General features: G+C 40.9%; 2 protein-coding genes across 5 annotated transcripts; one reads left to right on the forward strand and one right to left on the reverse strand.

Moving 5' to 3' along the window:
- Window positions 1-1023: 1023 nt before the first annotated feature.
- Window positions 1024-13075, reverse strand: clpxa (caseinolytic mitochondrial matrix peptidase chaperone subunit Xa). 4 transcript variants are annotated; one of them, XM_036543772.1, is made up of 15 exons: window positions 12812-13075; window positions 12379-12573; window positions 11057-11217; window positions 10735-10855; window positions 8571-8725; window positions 8117-8276; window positions 6710-6751; window positions 4721-4897; window positions 4438-4602; window positions 3920-4008; window positions 3452-3616; window positions 2975-3274; window positions 2621-2713; window positions 2430-2536; window positions 1024-2300 (listed from the first exon to the last, which is right to left on the reverse strand). In XM_036543772.1, exons 2-15 carry the CDS (start codon window positions 12431-12433, stop codon window positions 2210-2212), a joined length of 1881 nt encoding a protein of 626 aa, XP_036399665.1. In that variant the 5' UTR covers window positions 12434-12573; window positions 12812-13075; the 3' UTR covers window positions 1024-2209. The 4 variants fall into 4 exon arrangements, with proteins under 4 accessions (XP_036399665.1, XP_036399664.1, XP_036399667.1 ...); XM_036543771.1 differs by having other exon boundaries at window positions 10735-10858; XM_036543774.1 differs by lacking the exon at window positions 6710-6751 and having other exon boundaries at window positions 12812-13074.
- A 1322-nt stretch (window positions 13076-14397) lies between these two features.
- On the forward strand, window positions 14398-20071 carry spg21 (SPG21 abhydrolase domain containing, maspardin). The gene is made up of 9 exons (XM_036543964.1): window positions 14398-14494; window positions 15777-15841; window positions 16301-16462; window positions 17480-17560; window positions 17659-17804; window positions 17960-18068; window positions 18413-18520; window positions 18662-18802; window positions 19639-20071. The coding sequence occupies exons 2-9, from the start codon at window positions 15779-15781 to the stop codon at window positions 19762-19764; spliced, it is 936 nt and encodes a 311-aa protein (XP_036399857.1). The 5' UTR covers window positions 14398-14494; window positions 15777-15778; the 3' UTR covers window positions 19765-20071.
- Window positions 20072-20578: the final 507 nt, after the last annotated feature.

The following is a 20578-nucleotide window of genomic DNA, read 5'->3' on the forward strand; positions in this document are numbered from 1 at the left end:
ATCGCTAAAATATACCAGTGATCGTTGATCACAAATGAAACTGTTTACTTTAGGTTAATTCCAGGTCAGAGCAAAGAGATCCGGTCCTGCCAGAGTCATCCCGGTGTGAAGGGCATCCTGTGAGGAAACGTTCCGATCAGCAATGCACCAGAACGTGTGAACATTTCAACGCTATGTTTAAATATAACTTGAGTGTGTATTTCGTTAAAACAAGTTTTAAATGTAAAATTACGACATATTGTGTATGTTAAGAACAAATTTGGCGTATTTCTTGGCACACAATGCGCACTTTCCTCTGAATGGCGTAGATACTAAACGTTAGAGACCTGGCACCTCGCTCTACGCTTCACAGATAGGCCTGCGTAGTTCACCTGTTCTGTTTCGGTGATTAGCAAGTCAGGGGGTAATCACATTTCGGTGTCACGTTCACATACTTACTATAATCTCTTAATTATACGTTTCCTCACTGTGCAATGCTTGACGTTGGGAAGTACGCACTTCATACCAGCTGATGTTTTGTTAAGAAAAAAAAGCATCCCTTGAAGCCGTACCATTGCTCAGACAGAGCCCGCGGCTACAACGGTGTAGCCTATGTTTGCAGACAGAAACCCTTATGTCTACAAAACTCCTAGAACAAACAACCAACATCTGACCTTAACTTAATTACCATAGACAGAAACGTTAATACTACTGATAAAATAATAAAACAACATTGGTTATACCAACGCAGTGAATTTCTCAACACTAAATCACCCCCTTCAAATGAGTTTCAGGCAATGTTGCAAATAATGGTAGGTCAGTAAGACTGAATCCCACTGGTATGTCTGCCACTTACTGGCTTAGGATGTGGTGTGTCCTTGTTCATCATGATGTACATGTATTATATAAAATGGACTTCTCACACTTGTTCAACCAGTTTAATTTCAAATAATACATTCAAAAAAGATGCCTGTTAATACAGAGATGTACATTTTTATTCATATGTTTAAACAATCACATCTACAAATCCTTTTGAGGTTCACAAATGTTTTAGGGCAAATATGCGCTTTTGACCTGTATGCCTTAGATCAAAAATGAATAGGTAGCAATTTCCAAACTAACTGTCACTAAAGAGTAAAAAAGAGCCAGGTTTCCTCAAGAAGAAACAGAAGTGAATGTACAGTTACAATATACAGTGTTCAACCAGCATGTTGTGGCTTTGCTGAGGACTGCAATGTGGTTCAACCTGAAGATTACAAGGATATAATGGCTATTATACTGAGAAGAAAATGGATGTTCCAAGAAGAAACATAACACTGCACCACAATGGGAAAAATGAAGCCTTCAGACTCCCTTGGTATAAGTGTTAAAACGCTGGTTTGGATCTTTCAACCCTGCATGTGCATCCAATCCAGTTACTTTAAAATGTCACCAGACATGCATACATACTTCCTCTGGGGATATGCATGAGAATCCCTTTTCAGCAGCAGACTTGACCATTCTTAATGGTGGAAAAACTTCACCATTTACATTTGTTCTGTGAAGTGTGCTGGTTTAAAGTGTATAAAATCGCAACTTTCAAATTACCTTCAGGCAACTGACCTTTCAAACTTGTATTTCAGTAGAACTAACTGTCTTACATCAATACATGTTTATTTGAAAGAAAAAAAAACATCAAATAACTTGATGAGTTCATGGATTTAACCCTTCAATGAACAAAAAGACCATAACATGTAATTAATTTGTAAATTTAGAAAACTTAAAGCTGAAAATGTCTAGCCCTATTTGTTGAACTGTAGTTTATGATCCCATCTATATCCATTTGGTTCCCAAACCATTTTGACTGAATTTTCAAAATCAGAATAAAACTACCTACTTAGTTTGTTAAGAATAAAATAATTTTTACATTGATAAACATGTTAACAGTCCCCCTATCAAGAAAAGAACAGAGCAGGTCACCGGGTTAATGCACCTCCTAACACTTAAAGAATTACGTTCCAATATGTGGAAACACGGTTTTGCAGAGTCAAACTAAAATCAATAGTCCTCTTTATAAACTCTTGTTATAGAAATACATAATCATCTTTTTATTCAGCTATCATAGTTCCTTCTGATTATGTATCCATACAATTCAGTTACTTGGATTGTGAGAAAACCCTTAGCTTATCTTATTAAATGATGGGATTCTATGCTTCTTTAAGTAATTTCTTGAAATAAGTGACCAAAAAAATCAGTTGTTGGCTGCGTCTGCTTGCCGTGGCCAGCTCTCCTCTTCAATGCCAGAATCGTAGTCCTCATCAGCAGATTCTTTAGCAGGTGTCCTAAATAAGAAAACAAAAGCTCATTGTATGATATTAGAATACAAATATATTATTGTGCAACAGAAAAAGACAAGCTTACAGTATTAATGGTGCCAATGCGTGTGTGTGTGTGTGTGTGTGTCTACTTGCCTAATGTATCTGGGTTCTGATTTCCCATGAACTACATTTTTGTTCAGCTCCACAGCAATAATGTCGGAATGTGGGACCTCAAACATGGGTTCGAGCAGCAGCTTTTCCTGTTAGAAGAAACAGCTCACATTAATGCAAGGCGCTGAAGACAAAATGCTTAGTCCTTTGTATGTTATCTTTGTCAGACTTACCATGATTGATCTCAGCCCACGAGCGCCTGTCTTTCTCTCCAAAGCCAGTCTGGCTATGGCTCTCAAGGCATCTGGTGTTACATTCAGTTCACACTGAAACGTGATTGAAAGAGACACGTTGGTCTGGATGTACAACAATGACCTTTTGCCAACATCAGCAGCCACCTGCTCTGTCATCCGCATCAGCTTGTTTGAGACCCCCCAGAGTGTTCAAGACCGGGCTTAACACAGTCCCAGATATGCTCCAGGCTACAGGCGGAATGACACGCCCAGCTGGGCTGAGTGGATTGTCACCTGTCATTTTGTGTTCTGATATTCTTTCATGGTTCGCCATCGGCAAAGTCCGTCACTCACCTTGTCCATGCTGAAGAGGGCCTGGTACTGCGGCACCACGGCGTTCCGGGGCTCGATCAGGATGCGCACCAGCGTCTCCTCGTCCAGGCTGTGCAGGGGCACCACCACGGGCAGGCGCCCCACGAACTCGGGGATCATGCCGAACTCGATGAGGTCACGCGCCTCCACGTGCCTCAGCAGCCGGTCCTTCTCCTCCATCTCCTGCACCGTGTCCACCTCGCCGCTGCTGTTGGCCAGGTCGGCCGCCGCCGCCGCGCGGCGCCCCTTCCCCAGGTTAGACGGAGTGCCAAAGCCCAGGTACTGTGCCACAGAAAGGGGAGGGGGTTACGGGTATGAAGCCAAGCGGCTCTCAACCGAGAGGACTCTTATATTTCAACTTCTTGATATTGTGTTTTTCCCTCTTTCACATTCCTTTTTATTTCTGGGCCGAATGTCTAATAAGCAAACCACCAAAATAGCACTATGGCAACAACTCACCTTTTCATTCTTTCTCCTGCTGATTATTCTGTCAAGTCCATTAAAGGCACCAGAGGCAACAAACAGGATGTTAGTTGTGTCAACTTGCACCGTCTCTCCTCTTAGCTTCCTCGAGTTTTTCTCAGGAACATTGACAATAGTTCCCTCCAACAGTTTGAGCAAGCCCTGCCAAAAGGCAAACACCACACACACTGTAATTTCAGTTTGCATTCTACAGACATAGTCTATCACAACACAACAGAGTGTTCCCTACAGCACATACTAGTCCACTAAGAGCAGAACATCTAAAAATGGATTCCCCCCCCCCCCCCCCCCCCCATGTGATTGGTACCCACATTTAAATCCACAGACTGGTATTTTACAATCATGGCATCAGCTGTGGGGTGGATCCCAACTGAAAATAATACTGGGTTTATTCAAACACTCCTTAGTTATGACAATGTTCAACATGATTTTTCATATACTGACTTGCTGTACTCCTTCCCCTCCCACATCTCGCAATTGATGAATTCCAGGAACACTGCCAATCTTATCAACTTCATCCAGGAAGACTATGCCTGCAAGAGAAGTACAGTTCAGTACAGACGGCATTAAGACAGCAGTGTCTGAAAGATAGTAATTACTAATGATGAATGATTAATGACTAGTATTACTTATTATAATAATTACCATCATCCTCGTCATCATCATAACATGCATAACAGTAATAACGTAAGTGACATAATCCAGTCATCTCTAGCATGTGACAGCCACGATGCATGAGATAACTACAATAAATACAACATTAAATTCTAGAGTAAAGAAAAATCAAAGTTGAATGCATCAGGTATGTACAATTAATATTCAAAGAAAATTCATAAGGCGTTGAGAGTTGAGTTGAGACGATTTAGTCTCCCTGTTAATATGTCAACAGTTACATACAAGATGTTCTTTTGGACATGGAAAAAAAAATCTAAACATGACCCCTAACCCATGTCCCAGCTCACCTTGTTGTGCTTTCTCAACTGAGTAGTTGGCGTCCTGCAGCAGCTTTGCAATGACTGACTCGATGTCCTCACCAACGTACCCTGCTTGGGTCAGGGTGGTGCAGTCACAGATGGCGAAGGGTACGTCCAAGCATTTCGCAAGGGTCTGAGCCAAAAGTGTTTTACCTGTTCATGTCACATGGAGTAATGCAATGGAAAAATCAATGCAAAATAAGAACATTTACTGTCTGAAAGTGCCTCAAAAGACTACCATTCCCCAGACCAGAACACATGCTTAACTCACCGGATCCAGTTGGGCCCAACAGCACTATGTTGCTTTTCTCCAGTTTAATGTCACTATGGGTGGAGTCCAGGACCTCCCCTCCCCTCTTCTCCTGTGGGGCCTGCTGATTCACTTGCTGCTGCATGGAGGCCCCGAGGGCGTTGCCATGGGGACTGATCCCAGCGATTTGCAGCAGCTCTGAAACAAGAGGTGACTAGTGTGAACACAATGAAGGGATAACACATGGCTAGGTTCATGTCCAGGACAGACAGTCAAATTCCGTGACCCTGCTGTATAGCGACATTACAGACCAGTAATTGAGAGATACTTCATCGCTACCTCTTTTCCAATGTCATTCCAAGACAACGGTCAGGGTGAGCAGTGCAGGATATCCTCTACCAAAGCCAAAGCAGTTCATGGAGCTCCGCCATGTTGGCATTCCCTGAGGGCTTTGGGTGGATTTAGCTTTCAAAATAACCACTCTTCACCCAAAGCAAAACAGGATATTCTAGTAAGCCCACTGTCATGGGGGTCGGCTCAAGACACCCTGGTAATTGCAGGATTTCAACATTTCAACATGCGTCTCAGTGTCTGGAGATGCATACAAAGGTCTTGAAATGGTTAGGGCCTGACCATCTACATTATACGGGCTATTACTGAGCACTGGGTTTAACAAGAGCTGCCATAAATATTTCACATGGACAACACAAACAGAATATTTATGATTTAGAAGAAAAACATCAATGAATGCAATGAGCAGACAACACAGAGATAATGCAAAACCAGCTTTTGGCATTTAGGAAAAAAAGGCAAACGAACACAAACAGCCCACAGACCGATAAATGATTGAATAAATTGCAGAAAAGGGCTTCTGTCATAATTCCTTCATGATTTCTGAGGACAAAGGAGGTATTCTGATACAGCAAATGCACTCATTCAAAATTACTGTTGCAAAAAACGTATTACAAAATTATTATATCTCACTTCCAGATCAATAGGCAGGAAAGTCACGCCAAGACAGCCAAATTAAAAAGGTTTATCTCATAGTTTAGCTCGAGAGTTTACTTTTCCAATATTACGCCAAAGTTGGAAACCAATGAAATAAATATATGTACTGATTTTACAAAGCACTGAGGTAATATAGTTACACTGCAACCTAAATGCATGGTAGAGGTACAACAAAAGTGGCTCAGTTTATAAAATTACAGAGCAGCATATTCCACCATTTTCCGTGAAAATTAACCAGTTAAAACTGACCATCAGGCTGTGAACAATGACCTTATTTAGAAACCACCTTAAAACATACATAAAATGTATTAAAATATATTTATCCCCAGTTTAAAAATGTGTACACATATAATTTTAAAGCATTTTATATGCCCAGTTTAGAAAATATGTATGTGTACATACGATTTTTAAATACTTTATATCCCAAGCTATCATCATTTTTTCTACTGAGGTAATCATGATAACCTAGATGCTGGCTACCTGACAAAATATTTGCAATAGTTCCAAGTTCAGTCTATTAATAAGCATGTTTTACTCAGTGTAAAGTTACTGTATGGAGATCGCATGAAGGGAGGGGACAGATAATCTAGGTCACTGGGGCGCTGAGAAAGAGAAAATGAGAAATAGAAAAGGTAGCAAGCAATTTGCCTGAAATTATCCCCAGAAGATTTTCTGCACTTATGCCACTGCAAAGCGGAAGAGTATCGGCAGATGTAACCTTGTTTTTTTTTTTTTTTTGCCCCAGAAATTAAATTTCGCCATTTTGATTGAGGGTTTAGCTGGAGTAATTCATTCAGAATCAGAGCATTAGTACGAGGCTGGGCTGACAGGCATACGATTTTTGGCATTTGTACAACATAAAGATTAGTTGATTAAAAATGAAAAGCACTAAAATGCTGAAGTCTAATCACTTAGCCTGGCACTCAAGAGGGAATACTCTGTGCTCATAGCCTCAGCTACCATCTAATAGTCTACACGTAGGCATGAGAGACAATCACTTACTTGTAAATCTGTATTCATCCTCCCGTCTTCTTATTTCTAGCTCTACAGAAAGAGGATGAAAGTTATCATATCAAGACCGCTATTAAACTACTGGTACCTAAAAACCACTGCAAGCAAATACGCCATATGCTCCACATCCTTCTATACAGAATACAAAGCAAAATCTCTGAACCTCCCTGTATCAGTTCCACCATTTGGATCAGTAATAATGCGCTAATGAGAAGTGAACCGCAAATGACATCATGTGCACGCTGTAATCCATTGTACAAATGCCAAATCACGCAGAGGAATCCAACAGCCTGTGAACATGGAAGTCTGCTGCATGGGGGATCACTGCTTGTGCAGCACACAAAGTTTTTTTTTTTTAACAGAGGCCACATGAGAGTCCCCCTGGTGAACGCAGCCTGGAATTCTGAAGCCATGTTGAGTTCTGCAGCAGCAGTTCTGCACAGATCAATGTATCCGCTGTTATTAATAGCCCTGAAGGACATGGCACCACAGGGAAGTGAAAGAGAATGTTACATTACATGTGAGGTGCCTGTGCCTTACACCGCATTACATTCAAGCCTATATCTTCTTGACAGAGGCCCTCAGCCAGGATAAACTGGCTGTCATTATCAGCTTTTATAGGGGAATATTTATTGATGCAACACCTATTCCACATGGAACCTGAGAAACCTAAGAAACTTGCCTCCTTCCAGTTACATGTTCAGTTCGCTACTATGCCCCACTGACAGCATCTATCTAAACTAATCACAGCAGAAAATTATATGTAGCTTGTATGTAGCTGTGTACGTGTAGTCTGAAATAAGGTTTGCTTGTGTTTCTGACATCAAATCCCTAAGACCTCTTTTTGTTATATCTTGATAGATTCATTCCATTTGACATTTTTCCTACAACTCTAGTATGACTACATTCTTTGCTTCTCTGCTTCCAGCAGAAACTGGCTGAGGAACACTAGTAAGAGCCTAGTGCCTTGTATGTACTCAATACAAAGTAACTGTTGAAGATGCTTTTATACACAACTGGTGAGGGAAAAAAAGAAAAACAACAAGTGCATCCCTGAAAAAGGTTTATGTGTACAACAACTGTTAATTCCGTTATACCTCGTTTCCTCCCATGTATGAAATTACGTCAAATTGTTTGCGTTAGAGAGAAAACAAGTTTACATAACACTAAATCACTTTCATGCTTTCTACATAAAAATATATCATGTGACTTATATTTATATAAGGATAACACTAGACTTGGACCTGTGCTATCTGTGATAGACGACAAAATACCGAGGACAAAAACTGCTCAGAATCAAGTCATAATAAATGCAGCCAAAAATAGGTGCACAGCAATTTGCATACCATGCTTTTTTCCCCAAACTGTTTATTTTGATACCTCCAGGACAGCACCTACCTCGTGATGTAAGGGAGGTCTGTTTCTCCACTTCTACCTGCTGTCTCGGGCCAGCTGGGATATTGTTATAAATGCGCTTGTAATGGTTATACACAGCCACCGCAAGCACTTTCTTTGCATAGGACTGGCCGACGACATACTTATCGAGGTAGGCATAGATCTGAAAGACAGTTTTAGGGAAGAAAATAAATACAGTGCATCTTGGGAACACATTTTCAATATACCAGGTAAGACAAGGAAGGGGGGAGAACAGCACAAAGGGCTGGTAATGGGTAATCTCAGTGCAACTCAAGCACACCTAGCGGAGGAAATAAATTCTGAAAATATGGGGTAATTGAAGGCAGACATGCACACATCTCACAGATAAAGCTGTAAGTCTCACAGATAAGATTTGCTGATTGTAAGTTTTCTGCAAAGGTCCCCCTGCTCTAGATGTTTTATGATGTTCTCCTACCTTTTTTGGAGGTGGGGGTGGTTTCTGCTGAAAGGCCAGTTTTACGGCTTCTGCAGCAGATTCTGGCTCTTTATTCAAACTCTTCTTCGAGTCCGTTTCAGAGAGCACCACAAAGAAGTGATGGCACTTTTCACATTTCACAAAGCGTGTTGAAGCTGGAAAAAAAAAAATTTAAAAAAAAGAAGAAAAAAAATTATTTGAAAAAAATTATTTGTAATAGTCACTTCACTAGTTTGGCCTGAATTTCCTTCATTCTCTTTACTTTCTCTTGCTGTAAGAGTAGGAGTAAAGCTCACCTAAAATCTAAAAGTACTCAGTGTCAGGTGTGCTGTAAAGATAACATGTTTAGGTCCCCATGGCCTGCATTAACCCATTTACTTGTCCTGTTTTATCCAAACACTGAATCGCATGATTACACCATGTTTGCCAAAGTGTTCAGTTCAAGTCTTACAGCCATCTGCCAAATACAGCAGGTTTGGGCAGGTGTAGTGTCTAGATCAACTATGGCTGCACTATGGATCTTATCAACTATGGATCCAAATGAACAGTAAGTGAATGAGTCCCAACTTCACACAATGTCACATAGTACATACTGGAGGACAGAGGTGAAGGGTGCTACTTGGGAGTGCCTTTGGGACACACACCACTGACATCATTCCTGCAGCTTGCTCGTGATAGATCAAGAGCAAATCCCCACTCGCTCCCCAGACCAAAAAGACCACAAAACCATGGGATCCACAGAAGGCGAAACCCATTTGGAATTATACTACTCACAATGTAGTTTCACTTGAAAGTAAAAATGGGTTTAAACTCACACACAATTTTTACAAAACTGTGTCTTTTCCTGAAGTGAACCTTCCCATTACTGACAAGCACTGTTTGAATGGAGAGACTGTGCAGAGGTAGAATTAAATCAATCTGCAGGAGGTAATGACAGATGGGAAAAATCTTCAAGCTTCTAAAACGCTACTATAATGCAAGACCCCCACTTCCATTGTTTCCAGTTTGAAATGTAACAATTTAAATGTTACATTGTTTATAACTGAAGCCAATGGCCCAGCTCTACATTGTAGTGAAAGGTGGTCATGTGGAAACCTGGCTTGATTGCAAAAAAGGCTTGTTGTTATTATGAAATTTTCTGTTCATCTGACAAAAGCCACTTGATAGCCAGATAAATGAAAGCAATTCACATTAGTTCGAGCATGGAAATCCAGCCAGTCCTTAAGTCATTTGTCACAATTTCTGTTCATGTCTACTTTAAAAGCACTGAAACCACTCAGTCTGATGTAACCACTGTCCTGTGACTGTGTGCAAAAAATGTTTCAAATGATTTGACTGAAATTCTTCAAATGATTCATACAGCAAAATTCAATACCCTGCTCTGTGGTAAATTTGATTAAAAATGTGTGTTTTTTTATTTGTACTGTGCTAGAATGGAACTCTTGTAAAATTCACAAAGAGGCACGCACACTGGGGTATTACACAAAAGGAATTCTGGGATGTCTGACCAAAGTTAAGTGCACTTGAATGAACACTCAATCAAAGTGTGCAATTGTGGGCAAGTTAAAGTTCGTGCCTTGTTTGGGACACCTCAACTATGCGACTGCAGTATTCTGAGGAGCAGTGCTTGGGGCAAGTGAACAAAAAAATGGGCTCATCTCAGATGCAGTCATTGCCAATGCGAACACCTACTCATGTGAACACAATGTTTGCTTAAAGCAATCAGTTAGAACGATGTGCCACTGCCATCTGTCAAATACTACACCTGCCCAAACCTGTTGTATCTAATCAATGACTTCTTTCACCCTACAGAAAAACTCATCCTAGCCCTTAAAGGCTTAACTTTCCTTTTGCCTGAATAATTAATGAAGGAGTACCTGAGAGAAAGAAAATTAGTCAAACTGATTAACTACTGCACACATGCCCATCAGATCACTCAGTGTGTTTCTCCACTGCAATAACTTTCAACAGTGCGTTATATAAGACCTCTATTTTTAGCAACGTGATTTGTCCAGGGCAGACAACCCAGCAGACTGACATTCACCATCGACGTGTGCAAGGCCAACAGATATGAGTCAGGGTAAGAGAGGCGCTGGAAAGCAACCAAGGGTTGCGTCCTAATTTGCGACGGCTTTGCAACCCAGAGGGACTCTTGAGCACTTACAGACAAACGTTTCAACATGAGTGCAGGGGTCGCCGCACTTGGGGCAGCGGAGCTGACTGCCTCCTTTTCCGGAACCTCCTGAACCCGCAGATCTTTTTCCAGCTCCTTCACTCATTGACTTCTGCTGTGGAAACAGAGGGCCAATGAGGGCATGGAATACACCACAAAAAAAGAATTCCTAAACACCATACAATACAACAGTAGTTTAATATTTTACAACAGACGAGGTACAGCAACAACCAGGCATATGCAACTGGTTATTAATCTGGAAAACACTTCTTGTAGTATATGAAGATATCTGATGTAACACAAATAAGCATACCTTTCCAGCATCACCAGAGCCATCTTTTGTTGTTCCGTCCTTTGATGCAAAATAGACTGTTGTCTCTGAGAATGATCTCACAGGGACTCTCCGTGTAAGAGGAACTTCATGAGAGCCAGGTCTACTCAGAGCAAACAGCTGAAACCTAGAGCAAGTGAATCCTGTAGATGCAAGACATTACTCAATCAGCTATAATAAAACAATGCATCCAATGTCAACCCATGTGTAACTATCTGGCCTTGCCTTGTAATCTATTCCAGGGAAAAACTTTGCATCTGCAGCATCCAAATAAAGATATGCAACAATAAGAAATATGACGACACTTCCTGACTGAATAACATGTAACTATATGCTATCTAATAACATGTAACTATATGCTATCTAAACTTTATAAATACTTTCATAACTCAAACGAAGTTGTGGTTATTAGACTATTAATTGATCTGTAATAAGAAACATATACAGTGCGAAAAAGGGGAGAGTCAGAACACCACCCACTATTCGGTTGTTTTGATAAGATAATAGGCTTTTTTAGCTGTGCTGATCTCGCTTAGGGCCTTTCAGTATTACGGTAGTCGTGGGGGGAAGGGGCGGACAGTCACATAACTTTCACGTCACATATTGCAGAACTTCATGCCGAAGTACACTTTCATAACCATGCAGATATCAATCATTTGGTTACACATTGGTTTGCATTATTGAATCACAGAATATATTTGTTCACAAAATTATCTTGTACCTTGGACATTAAATATGTGGGATTGGTTTAACCATTCCCTCAATCAAACTAAATAGCTACCACCCGCGTTAACTCTTGTATAACGAGGAACCTCTGTAATAAGTGAGGTGGTGCAGTGTAAGATGTGAAATCTTGCTAGGAGGTTTAGAATAGGCTGCTAGAGAGATTAAAAATTTCCATGTGAGGGTCAACACTGTTGATTTTCCACATAACGTTAAATTCGCTTGATCGGAAGGTCACGGATAGCTAGCTGGCTACATTTCATAACAATACAGCCAACGTTAGCTCGTTGGCCTGCAAACTGGCTAAATTCTAGCTAATGTTAAGTCTGGATAGAAGAGTATAGCTACTAATAAACATTATGTACTGAGATGAGCTACGTTACTTTTCGAATCGCATCTCCAACAATATCAATCGTGCTCAACCAATACACATTATATTTCAATCCGTCGAGTAACATTATTTATCCAGACAGTTCAAGTCAGCTATAGCTAGCTAGCTATTTACCCTCAAGCTAACCAACGTTAGCTATTTAGGCAAAGTTAAAAACAGCAACATTTAAGCTGGTCAACAAGCAACTCACCTTTGTGTGCTGAACTGATGAGTAATCTCGCCGCAGACGTGCACGTACAGGACATATTTTCGTCGTTAACAAAGGTCCAGCTGCCAATATCAGTTAGTTAGCTATACCGTGGCTAAGATGGTAGTAACTGGAACGTTATGTTCTTTCTGCTCGGCAAATGACGGGTGATGTTGAAATGTGTTGGTAGGCCCAAGCCTGCGAAAACATATCAGATTGGAATTGGAAAACATGCCAGAACATGATAATTATGTTGCCAATATAATCAAAAACCCTAGCAGTCTACTTTTATTATGTAAAATGCAATGTGAAATGACAACAGTTTATATGTAGTAACGTCAGCTAACTAGCCAGATAGCAGTATAACCATAATAATGTAACAAACTACTTTCTAGGTTGTTACACTAGCTAGATCACTGCCTACCGCTGTACTTACGGGTAGATCCGCGATAGGAACCGACCAAACACCGTCAGGTTATGAATAAATTTGTCGAGTCACTGCGTGAAAATGGAACGGGTTGGGAGATTTGCTCCAGGACCGACTGTCATGTGTACAGAACCACAATGTACAGATCGCATTGGTAAACTCCCAAAACGCCGTTTCTCCTTCCTATGTGACAGCACAGATCCAAATGACGTAACCCCTGCTATTACGAAGTAGGTCACCACACAGTTTTTGGCCAACACTGAACAGCCTAATGTTAGCTAGTTGCCTAGTTGGCTTGTTACCGATAAAGCAGTTTGTAAGCGTGGCTTGCTATATTCCGCCCCCATGCGCTGATCTTCGATCAGTATCCACCTTTTAAACAAAATGGCTGGGCTATTGTGAGTCCTAGTAGTTGCTGCAGGCAGAAGTATAGTCAGTTACAAGTATACCTCACCAGAAGTGGTCTTTTATGGATTGTAAAATGAGACACCACGCAATTCACCTTCACGTTCTCCTTCAAAAAGCACCTAACATTAAGGTGAGAGGTCGAGCTTTTCCCTCTCAGAGAAAATTGAGAGAATGCAGGTGTTACCAAAGAGGTTTGGACAATATTTTCTTGAATTTTATAACTAGAAATTAGAAACTATTTTTAGACATTAATGATATTATTGAAGTTGTTTATCACAAATATTATCACAAAGGCTCTCTAGAGATCTGCAAAAGCAGCCCGGTGTCCCTCTTGACTGAACGGCACCCCCAGAGTAAGCGCAGTAGCCTACGGGCCTCTGAACCAATTTTACTCATTATTTATTTATGTGTTAGGCTATAGAAAATAAGTTACAATGAGTTGTTCTAACTCTTGTAATGAAGCAAAATTGTTGCATCATTTGTTACATCATTTCCTCATGTATTGCTGGTAGAACAGGTCTTTGACAGGCCCATTCAACTCAAGGTGTTAGCATTAGGGTCTGGATTTATGGTTAGGGAGGGAGCAAGGGAGTTGATTAGGATGTAGCCACAGGATCACATAAATGTTTAAAACATAAGATTCTGGTCTCTGGAAAGCTATTTTCCTGTAGAAAATGCGCATGGGCGGTGCAATCTCCTTCCATTCACTTTGATACGGTTCATGCTCGATTAAAAGCATGCTCGCGACAACCCAACGTAAACTGAAATGAACACGCAATCCATTTCACGAGTCAGACGAACAAAACCGTCAACGTGCGCTATGTGGTACTACACAGATATGGCGGCTCTTATGTTGCTGTTCTTTACGCAGACAAATCGGACTGATTTATGATTGGTTACACTAAGCTGCTGGACTAACCAGAGGAGTGTGTGAAGCGGAGAGTAACACACCTCCCCCATTCTGAGTGGTGTCCGCCATGCGCTCTGGGCAGGAGAGAAAAGCAACGGATTAGTGACGAGGAGTGGACCGTCGCTTTTCACCTCGCATCGACAGCGGACTCGCTTGTGATAGGTCCCAATGTATCACATGAGAACTGTAAACCAATCAAAAGAGAGAATGAAGAGGGACGCTCATGTGACGTTAATGAGGGTGCTGGTGCGTGCGCATCACGGAAGCCGCTCCAAAAACAGTCATATGATTCGTACTGATCGAGTGAAAATAAAATGCAAAGCTGCGGGGCTAGAGTGGTCGGTCTTTCATCCTGAATGATATGTAAAGACACGGTAATGCTTGATATATTATGTCTTATTTTGTTATAGAAAGGCATTTTTTATACTGATAGGTACTTTTGGTTGGCAAAAGAACTTTGCGTAAGAATTGTGTCCGTAATACTGTAGAGATCAGGGTGAAGCGGAAACATTTTTGAAATAAGCTATTTAGCCTGTCTCAAACGCACCATCGGGTGGTCCTAGGTCAAGTGCATTTGAAGTTATCCTGGCACGGGTGGAGGAACAAACGTAAACGAACATTAAAGTTAGTCTCTGGAAACAGCGAGATCAGCTAAGCCCAACAATGTGCCGCGGAAAAATGTAGCTTGAGTTATTGCTAAACTCCAACGAGTTACTTTTCGTTGATGCTAACACCTAATGGATTGCATCCGCGTTTAGTGAAAGCTAGCTAACTAGCCAGTTAGCCAGATGGCCGACTGAATTCAAAATTGGCCCTCTGTCGGGTTTGTTGGCCTAGCAAGCTGCATGGGCTGCAACTTACTAGCTAACATTTGTAGATTGCGAATGTATCGAATAGCCGACTAACAAAATATTAGCTGTTTTAAGAGGGAAAATGATGTTAATTCAATACAGACATAGAGTAGTTTTCCCTGAATATGGCAGACAATCTGCTGTTTCGGAACAAAAGCTACAAATATGGGTTAGTCTAGGTCTCGGACAAATGTATGCAAATAGTTTGGCTCGCTTTCTGTCATGTTTTGAATGCAAGAGTTATTTGACAGATGCAAAATAGCGTAAGAGTCGATGGTCTCAGGTGCAAATGAAGTACTGGCTACTACACTACACTATACCAGCGGGTAATATGTGTTTTATTAATGTTAAGATGTTCCCGTATTCCCGTCACCTTATAGCAGAGGTTATCTGTCCTCATGTCTTTATCTTGCCATTACGTCTGTTATTATTGGAGTATTGTGTTGAAGCAAATGAAGACTTGTCTAATTACAATATCCACTCTCTTAAAATACGAATATACATAATTCTCAAGTTGTGCAACTATAGTAGTAATAAAAATATAACATGATCGCACGTGTTTAACCTCGGGTGAGCTGTTACACGCAAGCTGTTGAGGTAGTTTGATTTACAGTTATTGACATGGGAATAAGACAAATCATTAGCCAGTCCCGAAGTAGGGCAAGCATTTGTTTTTGTCAACAGTATTGTTTCGTAACGTATTTCAAAGCAACACGACAGGGAACGTTAGTGTACCCATTTTGATTATTGCTCTGTGCAATGATGGTTAGCGAATGTTAATGTTGTGCAACTTCCCTTGGCCCAGACATGGAGGAGATAAGGGTGTCTCCTGACTACAACTGGTTCAGAAGCACAGTTCCGCTGAGACGAGTAAGTGTTATGATGCATCTTTATTCACTTTACGTATCCCAGCGTTATATGACTGAACCATATCTAGTGTATCTCACAGCTGCGATTGACGAATCCGGCAAGCATCCTGTATGTATGAATTCGGCTCAAAATACAGTATTCATGTTGATTATACTTGGCTCAGAGGAAGAACACCCTTCTCTGTTAAAATATCTGTTGCAGTGGGCCGCTGACTTTAATCTTTCCTTGCGTATGAGTCCAATTTCAAGGGGAAATTATTGGAGCCATTCTCCTAACTTCTGACGCATTGTTTAAAAGTGTGACAGTAGTTCTTGTTTTGACCAGGTTTACACGAGCTCTTTGCCCACACTGTTACAGACCAAGTGGGAGTCTTAAGTAATTGTCTGATGCCCTCATTAGGAAGAAAATAGCAGGCTTTTAGTAGTAGTAATAGGTTTTATTGCGTTTGTTTACCTTTAGATTATTGTGGATGATGATGACAGCAAGGTGTGGTCGCTGTACGATGCTGGGCCCAAAAGCATCAGGTGCCCAATCATCTTCCTGCCGCCAGTCAGCGGGACAGCGGAGGTGTTCTTCCAGCAGGTGCTGGCTCTGACAGGCTGGGGTTACAGGGTGATCTCGGTGAGTACCTCTCTTAACGCCCACTGCGCCGAGAAACGCTTTCACTGGATTGGACCTCCGTTTATAACCATGGCAACAATCTTCTCAGCGGTTGTCAGTGGAAGTGTGCCGATCTTTTTTTTTCTTTCTTTCTTGACAGAGACAATTTGTTAGACATGAACCACCACCTCAGGGGTATTAAATAATCTCCGTGGGCATATCCATCAAACGTGCACACGCTTTCTCTGAATTGTTTTATTAAAGAGTTTTATTAAATTTCTGATAGTGAGGTGGAATGATGATGTATGGTATGCATTGTCAGAATGGTAAATATAATTTGAAGAAGATCCTGCTTTGAAACGGCATTACCAGAACAAATGCAGTGGAATGGGTAAATGCATTCTGTGATTGTCTGAATTATTATAATATGACTAGTATGAGCATACTTAATGGGGCAACAGTATTATTGTAAACCGCTTCAGATGATCATTTTGATTTGCATGATCTACAGTCTGACAAAAGCCTTCACATTATTGGCTGTCACCAGCTTACATAGACAACCATGTGTAGCACAGGAAATCAATGGACTCTGCTTTGAAGCAATAATGCAAAACTAATTGTACTTGAATTCCTTCCCCAAGATAAAAAAATGTGGCTATGTGCCCATATCTATGGGGTCATGTTTATACAAATTCCTGCTACCATTGTTATCCATTTTATTTATTATTTGTATTGTTGAAGATACAACTAAACATTTTATAGTGTAGAGAAGTGTTGCGTTTCTACAGCAAGCTTCATGTCATGAGGTCACATTTGTACAGTGTGTCACTGTAGAGAAATCATAAGCCAAAATAACACATCATGTTTTGCTGGCCTTTTAACTACCTTTGTATTTATACTGAAAATGTGACTTTCGGTTTACAGAGAAAGGAGCACTGGACGGAATTTAAGCAACATTCCCTAGATATTTTTCTTTCTATGTGAATTCAAAGTCATGATTATGTAAATAACAGTACTTGTGCCTAATGTTTCCCTCAGCTCCAGTATCCAGTGTACTGGGATCTCCTGGAATTTTGCGATGGATTCAGGAAGCTGCTGGATCATTTACAATTGGACAAGGTTTGATATTATTGATATTATTAAATGACTATACAGTACATGTAATGGTTAATATTGAACTGTCTGTTAACTGGCTATACCACGTTCTGTTGTCAAAGGTCCACCTGTTTGGTGCTTCTCTCGGAGGTTTCTTGGCCCAGAAGTTCGCAGAGTGCACACACAAATCTCCCAGAGTTCACTCTCTTATCCTGTGTAATTCGTTCAGTGACACATCTATCTTCAACCAGACGTGGACAGCCAACAGGTAAAACATGGATAATCTGCATGTTGTCTGGGGAACACAAGACCCTTTCCTGGTATCCAGAAGTTTTCACTGGCTGCATGGTGTAGAAAAGCTTTACTGCTGAATGTTCATGTGTAGTAGCTTTATGCTACACCATTTATGTCTTTTCTTTTCAGTTTTTGGTTGATGCCTGCTTTCATGTTAAAGAAGATCGTTCTGGGGAACTTTGCAAAAGGACCTGTAGACCCAAGAATGGCAGATGCAATTGATTTCATGGTAGATCGGGTAAGACAACAGGTTTCTCTTTTCAGTGTGCTCTTCCACTGGTCCGTGACGACCCTGGTCTATTGCAGCATTGCTCAGATATGACACACAGACACATTTTTCTCATCATGTTTTACACTTAACAAGAATGATGCTGATCTAATAAGTTAGTCATGCTATGCCTGAGATGCAGGATTACATCTTTACTGTGAGAGGGACAATTTGAGATTGGTCGCTCGTGGGTAGAAGAAAATTTCATCAAGTAAACTTATGTTCTGTTCACTTCTCAGGCACAGGGTGCATGAACTTGTCAGACTGATTAAATGACAAAGACCTTACTTGTTCTGGTCTCACTTTGGAACTAGCTGGAGAGCCTGAACCAGAGTGAACTGGCTTCCCGACTGACGCTGAATTGTCAAAATTCCTACGTGGAACCACACAAAATAAAGGACATCGCAGTGACCATTATTGATGTAAGATCAAGGCTTTTGCTTCACCTTAGTCATTATAACTGTTGTCTGTTGTGTTGGAAGGAAAGGGAATGCTGTATTTACATTTTTATTTACAGAATCTTAAATGATGTGTAATGTAGTTGTCTCTTGTTCTCTCTTCAGGTGTTTGATCAGAGTGCTCTTTCAAACGAAGCAAAAGAGGAAATGTACAAGCTGTATCCAAATGCCAGAAGAGCTCACCTAAAAACAGGTGGAAACTTTCCCTACCTTTGCAGAAGTGCCGAGGTCAACCTTTACATACAGGTGAGTGCTCTGCTTTGGCTTGTGGAACTGACAGACATGAAGTTTGGTTTCCCAAGTAGTGGTCTCCAGGCTTTTTGGTGCAGTGCTTTAAAAAGAGCATCGAGAGTCCACAGAAAGGCCTGTCATTCTGGCTTTTCCAGGGAAAGTAGAATGGAAAATGTTCATAGAAGATATGTCTGCTGACCTCATGTAAAACAACCAACTTCTACCCCCTGATGTTGAATTAGACCTGTCATCCTCAGGAAAGTCCAGTAGATTCAGGCCTTGGTTACATCACAAGGACGATTACAGAAAAAAGAAAATTCCAATGCCCATGTAGAAGTGAAAGCTTTCTGTCTGTGGTCAGAAATATATTTTTTTTAATCTATACTTGAGAGCACCTGCTGAAGCTTCCCGTTTTCAATCTGAGACTTACCAGTGCCAGTACATCCCATCATAGAGGGAGTCCCTTGGCATCTCAGATCATGTTTCATGCTTCATGTTTCATATTTACTTTGTCTATTGCTAAATTGTGGAGCTGTTAATGATGATTTACTGGCTGATTTTATGCACACGCAACACACATTTTCTATTATATATATATATATATATAAAAAACACACACACGTATATATAGAGAGAGACATATAAATAAGTCAGATTAAGTATCACATAGGAATTGAACTAGTAACCTTTGGGTTATAGGGCCTAGCCCTTACCACTATGTCACAAATCTGCCTAATCTTCTCCCAGAAATTTTTATTGTTATCGTTGTTATTATTATTCATAGGCTTGTGCTAATAATTGCCCCTGTGGTGTTTTGTCACCGGGTTTAATGTGTGGGTGCCATTCCACAGATTCACCTGCGCCAATTCCACGGGACGAGGTACGCGGCCATCAACCCCGCCATGGTGAGCGCCGAGGAGCTAGAGGTGCACAAGGCCAGCCTGGCCAACAACATGGGCAGCGACGACGACCAATAGGAGCGCGGCTCCGTGTCCTCTCCCAGCGCTGACGGACGCACAGCGATGGCGGGACATCTCCCCCCTCCACGCGCTACCAGCAGAACTCACAGAACATCCAACGAGGATCTGAACACTGTGGATCATTAGAATGTTGACCTTCCAAATGGGGATCTCCCTCTGATCTCGAGTTGGTTTGTTTTTTCATTTTTACTTTTTTCCTAAGATGTTGAAAACAGCCAATCAACACCAGAACTACAAACAGGAGCCTATTTTTAGTAAATAATGAAAATTAGCTACCCGGCTTTGTAAAAAAAAAAAAAAAAAAGACAAAGAAGAAACCCTTCATATGATGCCATCTTTTGTACCTTTTTGCCTTATATCATTTCAGTCCTTTGTACTCAATGTTTAATGCACTTTGTACTGTGTCCCCTGCAAGTGATTTTTTCCTTCAGTATGTGCGTTTTTGTTACAGCACTTTCATTAATCTGAAGATGAGTTAAGTCATGCACTGATCAATAGTTAAATTCTTTATCAACTAACCTGTCAAAGATTTTTTTTTTCCCGAAAGGAAGAGTGTTTCAAGTTGTTGCTTGATTAAAACCGTTGTTATCTATCCTGCAAAGTTTGACAGATTGTCTTTTTCTGACACATTTTTTAAAATTCTTAGCTCAAGAAACCCTTCGGGAAGGTGTTTTTTTTTCATTGTCCTACAGTAGAGTTCAAGGGGGAAGGGCCTTCGCATTGCCCGTATGTTTATCAGTAAGGACGAAGCTGAACACAGATATACCTTGGTGTGGACCTCTCTGGTTGTGCAGTGGTTTAACAACTAGGT

The sequence above is a fragment of the Megalops cyprinoides genome, chromosome 13 (assembly GCF_013368585.1).
Source record: "Megalops cyprinoides isolate fMegCyp1 chromosome 13, fMegCyp1.pri, whole genome shotgun sequence".
In the NCBI taxonomy this organism is placed as follows: Eukaryota; Metazoa; Chordata; class Actinopteri; order Elopiformes; family Megalopidae; genus Megalops; species Megalops cyprinoides.

Excerpts from the sequence above, each read along its gene's own strand:
- clpxa (XM_036543771.1), bottom strand. The coding sequence starts at position 12,433 with ATGTCCTGTACGTGCACGTCTGCGGCGAGATTACTCATCAGTTCAGCA. Across the intron at positions 6,752-8,116 it reads GACCTCCCTTACATCACGAG|AGCTAGAAATAAGAAGACGG; the intron begins GTAGGTGCTGTC and ends CTCTTTCTGTAG. Across the intron at positions 2,301-2,429 it reads TCAGAACCCAGATACATTAG|GACACCTGCTAAAGAATCTG; the intron begins GCAAGTAGACAC and ends TTTCTTATTTAG.
- spg21 (XM_036543964.1), top strand. The coding sequence starts at position 15,779 with ATGGAGGAGATAAGGGTGTCTCCTGACTACAACTGGTTCAGAAGCACA. Across the intron at positions 17,805-17,959 it reads CAGACGTGGACAGCCAACAG|TTTTTGGTTGATGCCTGCTT; the intron begins GTAAAACATGGA and ends TTTTCTTTTCAG. Across the intron at positions 18,803-19,638 it reads AGGTCAACCTTTACATACAG|ATTCACCTGCGCCAATTCCA; the intron begins GTGAGTGCTCTG and ends GCCATTCCACAG.